The sequence below is a fragment of the Thermobia domestica genome, chromosome 7 (assembly GCF_964235325.1).
Source record: "Thermobia domestica chromosome 7, izTheDome1.hap1.1, whole genome shotgun sequence".
NCBI classification, from domain to species: Eukaryota; Metazoa; Arthropoda; class Insecta; order Zygentoma; family Lepismatidae; genus Thermobia; species Thermobia domestica.
Genome location: NC_137460.1, coordinates 261,620,988 through 261,642,184, shown reverse-complemented (window position 1 = coordinate 261,642,184; position 21,197 = coordinate 261,620,988). Strand labels below are relative to the sequence as shown.

At 35.9% G+C, this 21,197-nt stretch overlaps 1 protein-coding gene across 1 annotated transcript in view; it reads right to left on the bottom strand.

Moving 5' to 3' along the window:
- Positions 1-12,642, bottom strand: part of LOC145690868 (uncharacterized) — a 37,752-nt gene extending 25,110 nt beyond the window's left edge. Inside the window, exon 1 of the mRNA XM_081766263.1 lies at positions 12,144-12,642. Coding sequence (XP_081622389.1) covers positions 12,144-12,508 — 365 coding nt within the window. The 5' untranslated portion in view covers positions 12,509-12,642. The remainder of the gene's footprint in view (positions 1-12,143) is intronic.
- Positions 12,643-21,197: the final 8,555 nt, after the last annotated feature.

Sequence of the window (21,197 nt, the reverse complement as noted above, 5' to 3'; positions counted from 1 at the left end):
TATAAACTGCTTTAACAAAAACTATTGTCCACATTTATTATATTTCTTACACGGGAGAATATATTCTATGATCCAATTCAAAGTGCAGGAACATGAGAGTACAAGGGACCAAGACTGACGAGAAGGTTATGGAGCTAATGGTTTATAGTTTGCTTGTATACCAATTTTTTGATATATTTTGTGATTCCACGTATTTTTCCCTTTCTTTCATTTGCAACTTTTCTCAATTTTTAAGATTATTTTCACACTATTTTAGATTGAATTTCACCAAAATATAAGCTTTCTATCATTTTGTAAGTACTTGTGTGTATTGATAGATTTTCCCATACTTCATACTGCCTTTTTGAACAGGTCTATATTTTTGCACTTGAAGCTGTAAACGCTGTGTTATTCCGTATAAAATCAGAAACTTCACGAGTGAACCCTAAAAAATTAAAGTTAGATTTTACATTTCAAACAAAAGTGACGTTTGTTCGATTAGAACTTGCTGATGACTCAAAGCTCATAGGATACAGACTTGGGTGTCGTTCCTAAGCTTATGCATCACCCTTTACAAGAATTTCCATTAACAAACCTGGATTTCTTTAATTTGTACTATTGTTTTCTTTTAAGATTTTACCCTGCATTTTTCGTTTCTTTGTTGACTACTTACAGTCTTCTCTAGGGCACTTGCCTCATGCTTTTTTCTTTTTTGTAATTCTCTATTTCCATTGCCTCTCTTTTCAGGTTAGTTATAACTCAATAGGTTACGATTATGCATTTTAAATATGTTCCATCGTCTCTGAAGTTTAAACTCTCTCATTCGTCTCCTCCTGTTTTTTAAGATATTTTGCGAAATTAAAAATTACTCTAATAGCATATACCTTACAAAAATGAAAATCCTAAGAGAGCTGGGGGTCAATCAAAAAGCTACTTTCTCTTCTTTTTCTTCAGTTAAATATGATGTTACAATTCTGGCGAATCCTTCGCGATTAATTCTAATCAGTATTGTCTTAAAATCGATAGGATAAAGCGTGAGTAAAATGGAATTAAAACAAGAAGAAACTGCTGGCAATCAACAGGGATATTATCTAAAAGGTTGTTCTCGGCTTTCTTTTCATTCTTCTGAATATCATTTTGTTATGTTTGTTTCTCTTTTCTATTTGATCTATTGCCAACCATCTGGAGTTACAAACATGTATTATAACGAATATTAACAAAACGGAAGTGATATTCACCTGTTCCAGGTTATTTCAAGAGAAGTTAATTTTGTTTATAACAAGCTTTCGTCTTCGTTTATAAAGATTTATAATTTGTGCTAAAGTAATGTATGATTTTTTTTCTTGTTTTCGTTGTATTTTTCTTCTCGCGATATTCTTTGCTATATGTTGAGCTAATTTCTGAAATTAATTTTCTATTTTACCATTTGATGTTATCCTATGCCTCTGGATTAGTTTTTTTCTAATATCAATAGTGTTCTCATTTCTACCAGGGTCATAATGAGAAGCTGTGAGGGGCGTATACTTAAAATCATTAATAAGGCGCACTGAATGTAACATAGGGACGTTATAATTTATACGCATTTTTTTTATTTAACTGGCTGATCAACAGTTGTATGTGGAATATTGTTACAAACTATCTTCGCAGACCGTTTAAACGCTCAATATTGTAAGTTTCAAAACCGCATAGTTTTATTCCGTTACACTAAATAAAACATCTGCATCAAACATAAGGTGAAGACCTTGGAGTTCAAGGGAACTGACTTTTGAAGTAGGTATATTTATGCCTAGTAAAGTAAGTCTTCATAGTGAAACATATAAGCTGGTAGGAGAACCGCGACGCAATTCACTCGTTGATAGACCCACGATTGGAGTGCAATGTGGTTCTTGTAGTTTGCATATTGTGATCCGGATGGTAGTTTTTCGAATATAAATAAACGTTATTGGAAACGTTATGAATAACTTGGATCCATTTTATTATGGGGACCTCAACTGAGCTGTCTAAAAACATGAACTAAATGCATTTTCGAAATATCAGTAACCAGATTAAACATTGTAATTTTTCATAATTTGTGATAAATTATCAGTTTTGGAAACAGTGGTGGATAAACTCACATGAAAAGGTGATGTAACAATGTGGCAATCTACCTTTTTTGTGGTATTTGACTTGATGACAGCTCGAAAATGGAGTTATGATAGTTCACTTTGGTTTCAGACACCTTAATTACTATTGATGCACTGTCACTATATATATATATATATATACAATGTGGCAGTGCATCATATATTTATAGCATTTAACTTTTATTACTTTGATCTGTTTACACGACAAGAAGCAAGGACATCCTTACCTTATATCAGAGATCTTTTCAATTCTGTATTATTATGACAGAATTTATTATTTAAGACATCTTTATTCATCTTATTTAGTATATCCCTTTCATACTGCATTAACATAAACGATTCAAGGTTGTCTTGCCCGAGTTTCACCTTTAATCTTTATTTAATAATATTGAGTTTCAAAAAAGGCTTGTTTACAACTTTCTTTTTACATGTGTAAGAGGGATAGTAAAGAGGAACTTGTACATTTTAAAAATGTATGTATAACAAGGCATACATGTGATATTCATATGTAATTTTGAAAGCACACGTGAGGCAGGAGTTGCAAGCTTACTTTGATTTCCTACATCCCGGGTTCAATATCGCTTCACCATGCTTCCTCTTCATACTCACTACTTATATATTCAACATCATATTCACTCACAACATCTCCTTGCGATGTCTTGGACTAAATATCTGCATAAAATTTTAGTTATTCGGTAGTTTTCCCTTTATCTATGCCACAGATTTTGTTCATTGCATTTGAGGGTAGTTCGTCTTTTAAATCAGAAATCAGACTTGGATCGAAACACACCAATTCGTGGTAAAGGTTTTCGTCTTTCGAAAACCGGTTAGTCACACTTTGAATGATTTTGTTGAGGACATCACTGAAAACACACGGTCTGAAACTTTTCTCTTCTGTATTCTCTGATTTCATGACATGCCAATTCAGATCATGCAACGATATAACATATTTGTGAATTACTTCCATTTTTCTTGTAGCTATTTTGGACAAAGGTACTACTTAAAAGTGCACAATCTGTTGTTAAGAAGAAGAAGAAAAAATATAAAGAACATATGTTGATTTTAGATAATCTGTAATTGTGGTTACAGTAATAAAATAGAATTTTTGTTTCGGTTTGCTATAGCAACTGGTAATTATTAATGGAGATTACAGAATAAAAAGTAGCTGTGGTGAATGTGATGTGTCTAATTTGAAAGTTATGCAATCACCAGTTATTGCAAATATAAGAATAAATTAAGGGTGCCTGATAGTGTTGAATTATCTTAGTATTCGAACTGGGCTAATGTGACGAAAAATACTTTACATTTAATTATAACGTTACAATCGAACGATTACATTCTATGGAAAGAAAAGTTTTACACTATCCCAGGGAAAGTAGCCTTAGTTTATATGATTTGATCACAGAAAAACGTATGCCTCCTCCTGGCTTCTTCGGCACCTACCCCTCTCCAACTCCCTACTACCCCTACAACTTCCCGCTACACGCGACACCCAATCTGCTACGCTTCTTCTGGATTACAAAGACATTCTTTTTGTTAACCAGTGTCACCTTATTGTCAACACTTCGTGTGAAATGCCACGTAAATTCCGCGTGGTCAACAACTCAGTTTCAGAACTTGAGCGCACTAACGAATGCAGCATACATATTTTGAATTTTGTATGCAAGCACTATGAGAATCGTCAAAGTAATTTAAATATTTTTATTACTTGTTTATGGTAATGAACAATTTGTTAAAGAATTAATTTATATTTCAACTGAGTGTGACATGAAAAGTCACGAAATATCAAAACTGTAGGGTAATAATATCATCTCATGGCAGCACATGATTCGGGTACCACTTTCCTAGTGTAATCATTAGAAAAACGAACTCACATCTGCGGAACTATTTTCAAACAAGCAAACGAAGTGAAATGAATAGTATATACCCAGTCAGGAATGTCAAGAGGATTAGTAATTGTATTCGCATCAATAGTAATTGTATTTAAGCACAGAACTCAACTTTAACGAACTTGAAACCAAAAAAGTAATGAAACGACATAATGATCTTACTTTTCTCCAGACGCTATTACGTATTCACCTTAAATTTACCATGAAACCATTGCATTCAGGAATCTTGCAAATACAGAAATCTTGAAAGATAAGGTTGGTAAATACTCTTTACATCTCTTATACGGTGCAGCTTCTATACAGTATACGGAACAACTTCTATACAATATTCATCTTAACTTCTTCTTCCAAAACTAAACGCAGCAAAATGATAGCTGTTCCATAATAAATTACTAGGATTGGAAACGCACCTCCTCGAATTACATGTATCGTAGTGAGTCATCAAAATTGCCAGAAGGCCATTTTATAACTTTTACGTTTGTAAAGAAAAGTTTAATCGAATATTTCTGATTCAGGCCTACACATCCGGGATAACAATGCTACCAACTTGAAATGTGCAAACTATAGCTAGAGGACCAAATATTTAAACATGTACAAATTTTAACCTCAAATCCAAATTGAAAAGTTGAATATAATACAATTCAAGGATAGAGTAGTCACATAGATTGATTATTTAATCTCTGTGGGTTCAAATTTCAGAAAAACAATCATATGGCATTTCACTATATTTGACCCAAAAGCCGTTGGTTGTAGGAAGCGGAAACCGTTGGCCGCTAGGTTAGTCCGACGCTGATTTCTTCCGACGTTTGGTCTACCATTCAGTAACATGTTTAATCATATTCGGTATTTAATCTTCTAGTATAAGAATTACAGGAATATTCGTTTATAATCTCAGTTTGGTGTGACAAATCCTGGCTCAAAATCATTGAAAAGGAAGGAATAATTGTGCCGGCTTGGACGATCGCTTATTACTATGAGCAGAGGACTCCAGTGGATCCTTTGGATTATTCGACGTGGAACGCCTGAGGTCCTTATAACTGCAACACCCCTGAAGGAGTTGACCGGTCGAAGATTATTGTGAGAGTGAAATATTAATTTCTCAATTGTGCCACACAGTACAGTGTTAAGGGAAAATAAAATAAGATAAAAGGGAAAATAAAAGAAGTTAAAACGGCCGATAATATATACAGTAAAAGCTACTTTTTAATTTGTAACCTTTTGATATTCTTTTATTTGTATGAATTATATTCGGTATTATTATATTTTCTGTACAGTTTAGCCAGCTTTTGTGATTTGCAAAGATGATTTTAGATTGTTAATATCTGAGCTTAATTTAATTATTTGCTCACTTTTCCATTTTTACGGTATCTATGTTTTGACTACCGTTCCCCCAGCTTCGGTTTATGACAAAACGTAGGTACGGAAGAAATCGTGATTTGCCATAGAAAACTTGAAATAAACGCAATAAACAAGTGACAGAGAGAGAGAGAGAGAGGGATGTGTAAACTTTTGGGAAAAAAGCGAAAATCAATATGGAGGTTACGAATATATTTACAAGATTCTAACAACGACAGAAAACACGATTTCATGGCCGCAGGAATAATCCACGCAGTCAAAAGAAAAAAATAGAAGTGTAAAGAAATTTGACCAACACTAGCCTCCACTAACCACTGGCCAATAAAATTTAAGATATCTACAAGAAATGCAGAAAACAAATCATTATTAACAAAATAATGTTTTTTAGAGAGTAAAATATAGCTTGTACCAGCCGATACTTGAACGCGGTTTATTTCAAGAAATAACACGACCTAGTTCCGACGTATTCATGCGAGAGCTTGCAAATATTATTTTCGAAGTTTTATTTACGCTGCGAGAACATTAAATAACAAAGCTAAGAAATGTCATTCCCGCATGGATTATTGGTGAGTACACTTCCTTCAAGAGGAAGAACTGGCTTCGTAGATTTATGAAATCAACGTTCTAATCATCCTTAAAGAATTAGTGTGAATATACAAAATTTGGGAAATTAATCTTTAAAACGTCGATTCCTTCCTGTTCACTACAACCATAGGTAGGTGGCCAACATGGAAATTTTGAAACTCTTCTCTACTTTGGGAGATGATTTTTAAGACTTGATAACGTCTCTTTTTCGTAACTCTCTATATACTGTATCCCTGGTCCTCTTTTTCCTGGTATTTCTCTTGCATTTCCCGGTATCAGCATGGTGATCCAGTCGGAGTGCCGAATAAGATGGCAAAGCATAGTGTTTCTTCTTTTTCCTATTATTTTCATGACCTGTATTGTCCTTGTCCTTGCCCCTTAGTCCTTGTTCATTTCTTTTTCTTTCGGTCCATGATATACACAACATTGTGGCCAATACCACATTCAAAGTGCTTCTAACTTGGATATTTTAGCTTTCCTCAATGGAAATCCTCGATTAATCCTACATATATGTAGACGCAACAGTAAGTTCTGTAGATAGTGGATTAAATTTGTCTGACCTTGATCTACAAATCCAATGTTTTCTTTTCTGAAGCCAGATGTTAACCCATAAACATATAAAAGCCGCAAATAAACTAAAAAATTGAAATGGAACCGGAGGCAACTATATGGCAGTGTGGAGTTTTATGGCTGATTTGAACATACGTCTTAGATTGTGCAGTTACTTAGACAGCGTGTGAGACTCATTCTAATACTCCGTTGGGTGGCAGCCTGGAACTACAGTTTGTCTTTCAGGGAGTTGAACATTGTAAATTATGTTCGCTATTGCAACTGAAAGCGATTTATTTCTTAAAGGAAAAAGAAAAACCTAAAACAGAAAGGTGGAGCAGAAGGGAAATGCAGACTGTCTATGCTTAAGAATAAAAATTTCGTTGTTCTGTCCATGCTTTCTCTGTCTCAGCATGATGCATATTATATTCATTTTGTTTGCAATAATTTTCATCTCTTAGAATTCAACGTGAATGTAATTTATCAAATCTACCTAGTGCGTCTCCAAGTGATGGAGAAATATTCACTCTTTCTTGCTGCAATTGGAGAAATATACTGGCATGTCATATTTCGGGGCATCCGTGTTACCATGTTCGGTGTCCAGCTATCAAACATAAACTGAAACAATTCAACTGGAGAAAGGAGCTACTATTTCTTAGAACGACAGTCTCCTTAAATGTTAGTGGTTAGCTGACTAGGACAAATAATATACAATTTGATTAAAGAGAAATAAGTGAACATTTAAGAAATATTTGGAAAAATTCGAATTATGTAGCTGAACGCAATCATCAAAAGAAAATGCATATCATGGAAAAATTAACCATAAAGGGACGAAGTGGAAAAAATATACCGACTATTATAATTAGGAAAGGGAAAAGGGAATAAAACAAAGAAACGATGGAAATGTTTACAGGTCATGGCCCCTGTAAACTTATACTAGAAGATTAAATACTGAATATGATTAAACATGCTACTGCACGGTAGACCAAACGCCGGAAGAAATCAGCGTTGGACATAACTAGCGGCCAACGGTTCGTGCCTCCTACAAGCAACGGCTTTTGGTTCAAATATAGTGAAGTCCCATATGAACGTTTTTCTGAAGTTTGAACGCACAGAGATCAAAAAATCAATCTATGTGACTACCATATCCTTGAATTTTATTATATTCAACTTTTCAATTTGGATTTGAGGTTAAAATTTGGACATGCTATATTTTGAACATTTCAAGTTGGTAGCATTGTTATCCCGGATGTGTAGGCCTGAATCAGAAATATTCGATTAAACTTTTCTTTACAAACGTAAAAGTTATAAAATGGCCTTTTGGGAATTTTGATGACTCACTACGGTACCTGTGATTCGAGCAGGTGCGTTTCCAAACCAAGTAGCTTATTATGAAGTAGCTATCATTTCGCTGCGTTTTACTGAAAGTTACAATTTTGAGCGTTTAAGCGGTCTGCGAGGATACAACTGTTGATCAGCCAATTAAATAAAAAATACGCATATGTAATAACGTCACTATGTTACAGTCAGTGCGCCTTATTAATGATATTAAGTCTACGCCCCTCACAGCTTTTCATTATGACCTTGATATAAATGAGAACACTATTGATATTAGAAAAAAATAAATACAGATACATGGGATAATATCAAATGGTAAGAGAGAAAATTAATTTCAGAACTGAGCTCAATATATAGTAAAGAATATCGCGAGAAGAAAAATACAACGAAAACAAGAAAAAATCATACATTACTTTAGCAGAAATTATAAATCTTTATAAACGAAGACGAAAACTTGTTATAAACAAAATTAGCTTCTCTCGAAATAACCTGGAACAGATGAACATCACTTCCGTTTTGTTAATGTTCGTTATAATACATGTTTGTATCTCCAGATGCTGTTTGGCAATAGACCAAACGGAAAAGAGAAACAAACCATAACAAAATGATATTCGAAGGAATGAAAAGAAGGCCAAGAACTAACTTTTAGATGATATCCCTGTTGATTGCCGGCAGTTTCTTGTTGTTTTAATTCCATTTTACTCGCGCTTTATCCTATCGATTTTAAGACAATACTGATCAGAATTAATAGCGAAGGATTCATCCAAATAGTAACGTCATATTTAACTGAAGAAAAAGAAGAGAAAGTAGTTTTCTGATTCACTCCCAGCCCTTTTAAAATTTGCATTTTCGTAAGGTATATACTATTAGAGTAATTTTTAAATTCACAAAATATCTTAAAAAACAGAAGGAAACGAAGGAGAAAGGGATATAGTTTAAACTTCAGAGACGATGCAACATTTAAAATGCATTATTGTAACCTACTGGGTTATAAATAACCAGAAAAGAGAGGCAACGGAAATAGAGAATTACAAGGAAGAAAAAGGCATGACGCAAGTGCCCTAGATAAGGCTGTAAGTATTCAACAATGAAACGAAAAATGCAGGGTAAAATCTTAAAAGAAAACAATAGTACAAATTAAAGAAATCCAGGTTTGTTAATGGAAATGCTTGTAAAGGGTGATGCATAAGCTTAAAAACGACACCCAAGCCTGTATCCTATGAGCTTTGAGCCATCAGCAAGTGCAAATCGAAAAACGTCCATTTCATTTGAAATGTAAAATCTAACTTTAATTTTTAAGGTTTCAATCATGAAGTTTCTGATTTTATATGGAATAGCTCAGCGTTTACAGCTTCAAGTACAATAATATGGACCTGTCCAAAAATGCAGTATGAAGTATGGGAAAAGCTATAAATACACACAAGTACTGACAAAATGATAGAAAACTCTTATCTTTATGGAATTCAATCTAAAATAGTGTGAAAAAATCTTAAAAATTGAGAAAAGTTGCAAATTAGAAAAAGGGAAGAATAAGTGGAAACACAAAATATATCAGAAAACTGATACACAAGTAAACTGTAAACCATTAGCTCCATAACCTTCTCGTCAGTCTTGGTTCCTTGTACTCTCACGTTCCTGCTCTTTCGATTGGATCATGGAATATATTCTCCCGTGTAAGAAATATAATAAAAGTGGTTAATATTTTTTCTTAAAGCAGTTTACATCTTTCCCTTATGAAAATTTGGACTCAACCATCATCGTGCTTTCCTAATGTAAACCTTCAGTCAGAATGAAATGCAGCTTAGACGGTGTACTTTTCTATCCTACTAAGAAATTTTGTTCGAAAAGCGGGATGAATTTAATAATATCGTATTTACGATATTCTTAATCTGGACTGTACAAGGCTAATTTATAAATAAATAAATAACGCTTCGCTGGCATTTTATAAGTACATCTCATTAACCCACAATGAAATTTGATTTAACATCGTTCTGAAATGAATTTAAATAATAATGATGATCTATATAGAAGTTCTAAAGGAGTTCAATATAGAAGAACGAAAAGTCGTTTGTAAAATACCCTTTTCAAAAGTACAACAAGAACATAATCTGATAAACCATAACAAAAATTTAAATCAGCGTTACTTAGAAATCGAATTGTAGTCATAATGACCACCCCTCTTTAAAGAGAACCCAAACAGAAGAAACCGACGTCGGGCACATTTTTAGAACATATTAAGATTCTATTTTGTCAAAAGAGATACTTTGCATAGTTATTTTGTATTGATAAATCTATTCTTAATCTTCTATTCCAAAACTGTTCTTAAATAAAAAACACAAAATCCTGCGGGACTTGTAACTATAGCCATTCTCACTTCTATCTAAAATCTGAAAGCAGAGTAAAAAAATTTATTTCACTCTCCTAATAAGAAAGTCGTGATGTCAAATTACATTCACTGCAGTTAGAAGCAAAATAACTGGCAATAGCTGTTAAAGTTCGAAAGATGTTTCAAATAGAATGGTTGGGAAATGTTTTATGGTTTGTACCTGAGAAATTCTTACGTTCCTTTATATTCTCAAATAAGATCTCAATTATGAAACGATCTCAAATTATAACATCCTCAGAGTAGGAGCCGTTCTGATCACCAAGCTCGAAACAAGTTTAATGCTACCATCAAAATTTCTTTCATATTGTCAGTACGAACAATAATACTTCCTTCTTCATTAAAAAAAAAAAAAAAAAAAAATACTCACGAGTTATTTGCCTCTTCTACTAGAAATAGCAGGATGTCAAATATATACTTCTACGATAGGCTCAGAGCAGCGAAAAAAAAAATCGAACTGGAACGCGCTTGAAATAGAACGAATTGAAGCTTTCTTTCATTTTCCTTCTAGGGATGTTCTTACAAATTTCTAAACTGTAAAAAGCACAATCTCCTAATGTGTTAAACTTAGATACTAAAAATGAAAAGAAATAAGCTATTTCTTCAGTAAAGTTGGTTGTAGAATAGTTGCCACGATCGTTTCAATTATCCGCTCACCGCATTCCACACATACAAGCAAACAGAATATGTGATGTCACAGTATCAAAGTACCATATGACGGTACAGAGGCACCTAGTGAGAAAAATATGAACTACCACCAATCTGTTTACAGTTAATGGTTTTACCAACAAAGGACTGAAAGTCTTTTTATATTTTGTGGTAAGTTTTGCCCGATGTGCAAAGTAACCATGTGCTACAATAGCTAGTTACCACTGTAAGCGAAATGAAGTATCAAAATTCAATGTGGCAAATCGTGACACAAAACTAGAAAAAAGTTTGGGAAGGAAGGAATCCATATAATTAAGATACTTACGTCCCTAATATATTATGTTAATTTGGAACACAAATACACAAGCAAAGAAAGCACTTCAGGATGTTACCTATAACATACTTAGGAACGTACAAGAACACATTCAACACGTAAGACATATAAGTTCATCTTGAATATAGTATTTTGCGCTAACCTAGTTTACCCACATTCTGCGTAATGCCCTAATCTGCATAGCAGTCTTATTTTTACCGGCCATCTAGCACAATCTGGTTAGCGTTGTTTGTACAATAATTCATATATCATGTACGTTCACTAAGCCCCTAAGCTGATCCTATATTGAGAAATGGAGGTCCATACTCTAGAAATGATTCCTTAGAATGTAAAAAGTCGACTTTCTTGAAAGAAATGAGTGCAGCTATGAAATGGATTTCTGTATGGACCTCTAGAATTAATGAACTACCATTAATGGTTAAAATATTCTTTATCTTATATTTTCCTCATGACTTTCGAAGCCCACCGGAAAAATGAGGCTAGACACATTTGAGCTAAATCCTAAGTAAAAACTCAAACCTCCATAGTTTTTGTTCCAACATAATACATTCCATGTTTAAATTTGGAAAATTTTACGATAAATACCATTCTCACGATTTCTTATTTTACGTAAGACTCTATATAAATAAAACAATATTGTCGAGCACCCACATTTTAAATATGTGCAACAATTAGTGAGAAGTGTCTAATCAATAATAAAGAATTAATTATTTTATCAAAATGTGAACTACAGAAGGTTTGTATGAGTCGTGTCGATCTTATTATTATTTTTATTTGGTATACAGCTAGTATATGTGTGCCATGCCATTTCCAAATCGTATGTTTCTAACTTACGTTCGAGATATCTCCCATACCTAAATACTTCTCGTGAAGTATTGCTTTTAACCAACAAAATTTCTGAACGCATGTAACCGTATTATCAATCTGAGCCAATTACTATATGAAAAATTGAACATTACCTTTCTGGCCGAACTGAATTTAAACTTTTTGTTGTTAATTGTTGGGAGTCATTAGAGTACGACGCGCAAGTCTCCTGAACCACTATTTTTCTTAGCGTTTCTATATTCCCTTCAAATTCAGGATCTTCTTTTACTGCTAATTCTGATTTCACCCTATCAACGTTTCGTTTCATATCCAAAGAACACATAGCTGTATCCTTGTCCATTGTTTCCTCTTCTTCCGTTCTAGATAATAATAACTCTTTCCTGTCAGTCATCAGTTCCATTGTCCACCCTTTCCCTTCGAGTGGATCTTCCTGAGGTAAGTCATAAGTAATTTCTTCTTTGCACATGAATTCCAAATTAAAAGACGCCTCACCAGCCATTATGAATTGAAATATGATCAGAATTTAACACTGCTTTTATACTTCCCTTATATTTTGTTGCCAATATTAATGAAAAGATTTACAAGATCGTTCACAAATGCAACTTGATATTTCCAATCATCTTCTTCTTCTTCTTCTGCGGTTGTTTCTTGCCTTAGCGAAGATCGCTCTCCCGGCAATTATATTCGGTTTGATGAAAAGAAAAAGATGAGGAATTGGGATGAATCTTTAGAGATGTTTATAAGATGCTGAATAACTTAGTTCTTTGTAAATAAAGATAATAAGCAGTTAGAACAGGTGGGGATAAGGTGAAAATGAACGAATCTACATTAAAAGGGCCAGAACCGTGAAATTTATGAAGAAGAGAGAGAAATGGCGTGCGATATTGTTGATAGAGAGGGCAAGAGAAAATGAGATGATCGATAGAGCCAGTGTCGAGACCACAATTACAAAGTGGAGTGGTACGTTTTCGGAGAAGATATAAGCGTTGGGGAGTATACAGAATGTGAAGTCTGTTACGGAGCAGAAAATGGAGGTAGGAGGGAGAGAAAGGATGTTGAATAAACCAAGATGGAGAGCGGAGAGAGCAAGGATGGTGCCAGTACCAACGTGCCTTAGTACAGGAGGCATTATAAGCAGTCCAGCGTTGATAATGAAGTGTAATAAGTCGTGGAAAAAGGTCAATAGGCGAGACTGAAAGATCAATGGGAGTGCCATGCAGGGCTCCGAAACGGGCTGCGGCATCGGCAAGAGAATTCCCGAGGATGTTGACATGGCCTTTGGACCAAATTAAGCAAGTAGTATAGTTGAGGGAAGTCCGGCGGTATACAAGAAAACGGATTTCATAAAGAATCCAGGAGGATTTTGATGTCCAAGGGGAAGATTGTAAGGATTGGAGGAGAGATTTAGAATCAGTGGCGATACAGATAGATGTATACTGATGCTGAAGTGAATGAAGAAGAGTCGCAAACAAGGCATAAGCTTCAGTGAGAAAGGTAGAGACATAATGGGGCAGTTGAAAGCTGAAACATTGTTGAAGAGAGGAATCGTAGAAGGCTGATCCCAAATGCACGCCCTGGCCAGAACCATCGCAGTACAAATGAACAGTGTCCTGAGGGAGAGGAGGAATGGATGAGGAAAAGCAATGTTGGTAAGTTTCGGGAGGGAAAAGTTGGGTAGAAGGGTATTGGGGAAAAATTATAGAAAAGGATTGGGAAAGAACTGGATAGTCATGCAAGTAGCAAGGGAGAGTATACGTGCGCTGGATGTGTAATAGATGTGGTGCAAGATCTAGATAACTGGAGTATATGAAGGGGAGAGATGCGAGATATGGAGAACGTTTGCGGCCTGTATGAAGGTGTCGAAGCAGAGTGAGTTTAGGGAGGAGAGAGGATCGTGTAAATTGGAAACGTTGAAGACAGAATTTGTCGGAGAGGTGTTTCAAGTGAATTGCTAAAGGTGGAACTCGGGTCTCAGAATAAAGCGCAGTGGCAGCAGTGGTGGTAGGGAGACTAAGAGTACGGCAGAGAGTAGTATATTGAAGGGATTGGAATTTTTGAAAGACTCGAGAAGGAGATGGAGATAGAAAGAAACCACCATACGTTAAAATAGGTAAGTAAACCTGTTTATATAACAGGAGAAGAACACGAAAATCTGTAGACCAAGTAGAAGTAGAAATAGAACGAATTAAACGTAAGAAGGATGATGTTTTTTGATGTAGAAGATGATAATGGGGGGTCCAACGTAAAGAAGAGTCTAAAACGATTCCAAGGTATTTAACTGAAGGACGGCGAGGAAGAGTGATACCGGTGAAAGTAAGGGAGGGTAGGGCGGGAGAGCGTTTGCGAGTAAAGACTAGAAAGGAAGTTTTGTTCCAGTTTATTCGTAAGCCATGTGTAGAACACCAGGTGGAGAAAGTGGTGAGAGCTGAAATGAGTTGAGGTATAGCTAGTTGTGGGGAGGGAGAAGTAATATAGAAGACTAAATCATCACAATAGGAAAGAACCCGGACAGTGTTACTGGTTTGGCGAAGAATTGGGGCCAGAAAGAGATTGAACAAAAGAGGAGATAATACAGAACCTTGAGGAAGACCTTGAGAAGTGGTGCGACCTTCAGAGAGTTGGGAACCGAGGCGAAGATACAAAATACGTTGGACCAGAAGGTTGTAAATGATGCGGAGATATTTCGAAGGGATGCCTTGTTGCCAAAGTATATCTATGAGATCATAAAGGGGAACAGAGTCATAAGCCTGAGAAAGATCAATAAATACGGCAAAAACAAACTGGGTACGGGAAAAAGCAAGCCAAATATCAGAGATAAGAACAGACAGACAGTCAGAAACACTGGAGCCTAGTCGACAACCGTATTGTTGTTTGTAAAATAAAAGGTGGTGTTCACAGAACCATTGGAGGCGTTGTTTCAGGAGATGTTCGAAGACCTTTAAAAGACATGAGGAGAGGGCAATAGGACGATAATGTTCAGCGATACCTGGTTGTTTTGTGGGTTTGAGGATGGGGATAATGACATAATCTTTCCACTGAGGGGGAATTCGTTCAGAAAACCATACAGTATTATATAAGGTGAGTAGGAAGTTCTGGTACAGTGGAGGAAGATGTTGTAGGTGGCGGTAATGTATACCGTCTTTGCCAGATGAGGAGTTGGGTAGGCGGGATAAGATGAGAGAAAGTTCAGACATAGTGAAAGGACGATGGATAGGGGTTGATGGTTCTGGAGAATATAGAGGTGAAAGCCAGAGAGGAGGGAAGAGACATGTGGATGGTGCTAACTGGGAATGGAATTGATGAAGCCAGGGAGAGGAAATAGATTCACCAGAGGGAGGACGACATGTCTTGTTACGAAGGGAGCGATAAAATTTCCAAATGGAGGATAAAGAGGAACCATAACGGAGGTTGGAACAAAATTGGCGCCAGGCATTACGACGGGTTTGTTGAAGAATACGGGTCGTAGTGGCTTGGGTTTGTTGATATACCAGGAAATTGGAATAGGAACGAGTGGCAAGGTATGTTTTAAGGGCTTGACGCCGTCGGAAAATCCATTGTTGACATTCCCTAGTCCACCATTTAGGATAAGGCGAATGGACATTAGAGGATCGAATGGAGGGAGACGGATCAGGGTGGGAGTGTGATACTGCTTGAGAAAGGCGAGAACAAAATGCAGTGTGAAGATGGAGAGGATCACTAGACGAGGGAGGGGCCAATCATCTTCTGAAGTTGCTTATTTCCTTAGCCACGATCGCTCAGTGTTGCCAACCAATTTTTCGAAAAATCAGGAAAATTCTTATCCAAAATCCAGGAAAAATCCAGGAGATACAACTTAATATCTAAAGATGTTAATTAGAATGATTATTTTTTTATAAGACAAACAGTGGACCCATCAATGATTATACTTACCAATTAAAGGCTAATCATCTTTATACGCGCACATGTCAACATTTACTCTGATGGTCAGAGAGAGATTCACAGGAAATCTTAGCATGAGTTGTTAGAAATGAGACTTCTTGTGTGCAGCAATCCTTGCAAAGTTTGGGTATCAAGTCTGTCTGTTTCGCCTTCATCAAATTTACGATTGAAAACATTTTTTCTACAGTGACACTTGAGGAAGGCAGAGCAAAGACAACAAATGTGGATAAATTCGGAAATAATAACTGGTTAGGCTATCTACTTCTTTTTTTTTTTTTTTACTAACAAGCATCAAAGGCGTCATTTACGGAGGGCGCGGAGAGGCAATTGCCCTCCCTGAGTTGGAGATTTATATTGATTTTATCAATAGAATAGTAATGAATCAATGAAATGTCCGAAATTTTACTTATATCAAAGGGTCTTACCCCTCTAAGCAAAATCTGAAATGACGCTCCTGACAAGCATCCAAAAATCAAACAGAAACTTCATTTTCAGTTTACAAATCTGTGTTTCGCAATAACTGCCATTCTGTGTCTACTTGTTGCAATTTACTCTATTCTATATCGTTAGGAAAGTCAGCTACGAGAGGAACAATTGATTGTGCCGATTTCTTTATCTCATTTGATAAGCTAATCATCTTTAAATGTTTCATGACGGGATCATGAAGCATATCTCTCTCTCGAGTTGAGTTGAGTTGAGTTTAACGTCCCGTTCAACAGCGAGTCTATATGAGATGTGGACCTACTGATTAACGTGGAATCCGAACCACATAAGGTCCTACCGGGAATTGAACCCGGTCCTTCTACGCCAAAATCGTGTACGCTAACGCTTAGCCACAGAGGGGTTCATATCTCTCTTGAATTTGATGTACTGCTTCAATATATAATTCAAGACACCTGAGTTTAAAATCTTGCAGTCCATAATTTGGGAGATTTCTTGATGCCATGGATAGGGAAACTTTGCTGCAACGTACATTTCATCTGTAGATACGAACTTCTTTTGGTTTTTGAAGTCTACTTTTCTAAGAGCTTTTGGGTGATGCGCAAAACCAGGAGTTTTTAACATTTTTTAAAGAAAAATCAGTAGACCAGGAGATAACTTGAAAAACCAGGAAATCTCCTGGAATATCAGGAGACCTGGCAACACTGCGATCGCTCTCTCGGCAATTGTTTGTTTGTTTGTAACAGCCGGAGGAAAGTCATAAGTAACCCGGGTGTATACTGTTTTAGTTCATATTTCATTCAAGTGAGAGCTTATGTCGCTAGCGTCGCTCACTCTCCTATTCGCTATTCTCTTCTTTCAGAATGTATCCATCCATCTTGATCGTTTTAGCGGGAATAGCAAATCCTGTATTTCTGTATGTCATTGCGGTTTGGTTGACTGTCGAACTCTCGTTTCGTATACTGATTTTTATTTAATATACGTGCTATTATTGCTTCATGTGTTACTTTTGATTGTGACTTGTGCCGCGACCTAAGATATTTAGTGCGAACAATTTAATATTTTAATACAATTTTTCCACTTCAGAACAATAACTGGTCGTTTCTTTTGTGTGTCTGTGTAAGCGTCTTGTGGAATAGGACGTTGTTTTTTGGTGCCATTTGATAACAGTCGCTACCATCACTCACGCACCTAATGTAACTATTGGGGACAAATTTAGAGATCTCTTGCCCCAATCACTACCCATTACCCCCCACACAACCCAGGGTAGTGATGGGTAAATTCCCGGGAAGATAGTTTTTGGGAAGATTCCCAAAATGGGAATTTATCCGGGAATTTATGTACAATCAGAAAAAAAATTGCATTCTATTACTATATTATGATTTCAAAGTTGAATTAATTTTTATATCACAGCATATTATTACTGTTGTCCACAGAGGATTCTTTAAAATGTATATTCTGAACGGTACTATGTTACTTTATTAACACTTTATTGTATTTAAAGAGTACGCATAAATGTATAGAGGAAAGTTGCCAATTATGGGGAGGTTTTTTTCATAAGGCTTCCTGCTTAAACATGATTTGTAGGAAATATGTGAAACTTCCGGTAATGCTCTACAGAAACCTTGTTCGTCTATTCTACACATGGAAATGTGAGAAAAAACAATAGTCACAGAATAAAAAACATAAACAAACAGTATTGCTGTTCCCCATATTAGGCTACCGGGGTTCCTAATATGGGGATGCTGGGGTTCCTAATATGGAGCTATGACATAAAGATGCTTACATCAATAACTTTCATAAAGCAAGGACACACAACCTTTTAGAGAAACTATTGTGATAAATACGGGAAAATGAAATAAGAAGATAAAATATGAAGATATAATATGATTGTATTTACGTTATTGTTGATCAAAAATAAAATAGATCTACATTGTTCTAAAGCTGGAAAAACAGGTCTAATACAAAACGTTAATACAAATCATTATGCCTACATAACTGTAAAGAAAAATAATTTCAGATGCAGAACACAATATCTTGGAACTATTCAGAGAAACAAATGCATTTATAATAAATTGTTGTTTGAAAATAGTTTTTATAAAAAAGAAGTCTTTTCCCATTTCTCGTTTTCAATTAAATGATAGACGAAATATAAAAAATGTGTCTCTTCCTTTTTACTGAAGTTGGAAATCTAGAAAAACTTAAAAGCCTGATACTTTTTCACTCAAATTGTAAATCCACAAAAAAAGTCATCTTCTTTTCATGTATACTACTTAAATTGTAAATCTACAGAAAAAAAAAACACTGTTTGCTTTGCAATGAAATTAAAACTCCACAAACCATAATTTTACTTAGAGCAACATCTTTCACGGACGAAAATGTCATCATCGACGCCTGCACAGAGAACATGATCCCACCGTGAATACACTGCACATTGAATCCAATCTTCACCTTCACGATCTTCGGAAAATAGTCCACTGCAATAGAAACACTCGGCTTCTTCTTTGTTATCTTCGTCGGACACATCCGACAATTGCATATATTCCCAGTTAGATGAACTACTGGAATCTTGTTGTGGCAAAGACCTACGCCGGAATCGTTTACTTTGTAAATTATCCGCTTCTCTGCACTCTTTGGCTGTCTTCCTTGGCTGCTTCATCTTCTTCATTTGTCTTCCGAGGGATCCTCCTTTCTCGTCGATAGAAGAAATATTTTGCTTGAAAATGCCTTTTCTTTTCTTCGATGCTGAAGTTCCGCATTCTGTTCGTTTTTTAGTCTCTATTTTGGTTTCCCTTTGGCATTCTAAACCTCGTTTGTAAGGTGAACTTGTGATAATTTGGGCTGATTCATTTCGAGTTTGCTTGTAATTTTGTCGAACAGGACGTGCTGGAATAGGGGAAATACCATGTGCTGTCACAGTACATGTAGGTGATGGCAGTTCTACAGTTCTACTTGAACCTGGTGTGCTTGGCTCAGAAGGGTTTCGGACCTCGATGGAAATCCTTTCTGGTTCTGGTGGTATGGTAGCAGATACTGACCTACATGGATCGGATGTGTTTGCTTCAGAAAGTTGCCCGTCCTCGATGGAAATCCTTTCCGCTTGGGACGTTATCGTAACAGCTACGGACCCACAACTATCACTTGGTGTTTCATATTGGAGGAAGTCATGAGTTCTGAAAATATGTCTATTAGTCGGAAATAGGCCTGCTCTTTTGAAACCACTGACTGCATTTTCGGCTGTCGCTGCTCTCATGTACGCATTTCCAAATAATTCGCCAACCTGATATATAGTCACAACACGTCCTGGATTCATTCGCAAGCAGCGTTCTATTTCCTGCCTGTAATAGCACTTTAATAGTCCCATAAATGTTAGGTCCAAAGGCTGTATCTTATGGGTGGAATGTGGCGGTAGCGATATAATGGTAACATAGTTCTCGCGTCCTAGATTTATGACATCTAAGTTCCGTACATGCGAGAAATGACCATCTAAAACCAGAACCACAGGATCTTCTTCTGTAGGCTTGACATAGTTTATAAAATGTCGGAACCACTCTGTAAATATATCACTTTGTATCCAACCAGATTGGTGACATGCATAAATAGAACCATGTAAGGCTCATGCATGTCACTACTGTGATAAGAGTGCCTCTTTCAGCCGACTGGAGAGCAGAAATCTGGCGTTTTCCTTTAAGAGCAATGACTTTGGTATGTTTACTTTGCACAACGGAAATGACAGTTTCATCGCAATTGAACAATCTTGATGGAGAATGCTTGATTTTATCCATAGCCGGTTCAAATAAGTCAAAAATTTATTTACTGCTTCAGGAGTAAATGATGTAGCTCTAGAATGTGAGAGACCCTGTGGCGTTCTAACCGATAGCTGAGGGTGACGTTTAAGAAATTGTTTCAACCTTTTTTACCTGCCATCTTCTCTGTCCGGGAAAAAGGATTCGGAATTTCATTTCTGACTGCCAATTGGTACTCTAAACGTCGTACATCCGTCATTGACAAGCCAAATAACTGTTTTTCCATACTAATGCAATGATTCACAAGGTCCTCTTCAATATGTAACGGGAGAACGTGCTTCCTACCTAATTTGGTTACCCTCGGAGCAGTATCCTGGCCTGATTCAATGGCTTGGGTTACATATCTTTCTAACGTTGTTTGTGGTACATTATAAATACGAGAGGCTTTGAAACTTCCCATTTCCTTCTTCATCACAGAGGAAACAGCTGCGTTCATATTCTCTTGCTGCCATTGTTTCCTTTTCAGCATCTAAACAGACAGAAATGTATATCCTCAATTTCCAGAATAAATTAAGGGTTCGTAATTTGGGGAGCCCCATATTAGGAACTTCTCACCACCCTATAATAGGCAACTTTCGTTGACATTTTTCTCACGCATATATCAACAATTAGTAAATGTAGAAAACACGATATACACTATTTACTATGAGCTTCGTTTTCTACTCAAGCGCGTAAGATAGTGTAATTGGATATTTCTTACCTTTACAGCAGCGTTTCCCAACCTTTTTCAACTTGCGGCACACTATAGGTTTAACTCGAATTCTCGCGGCACACCCATATTTTATATATATATATATATATATATATATATATATATATATATATATATATATATATATATATATATATTACTATTTTTATTTGTAGATATAAAATACCGTGGTATTTTTATGTGATTACTGATCTCCTTACAGAGAAGAAAGCTCGATCACTGATTTTCCCCCGTGGTAAGTCGTTATGCTTATTTCTCATTCTAATTTTAAAATAGAAAACAATTGCAATGAAATATAGGACTCGGGTTTT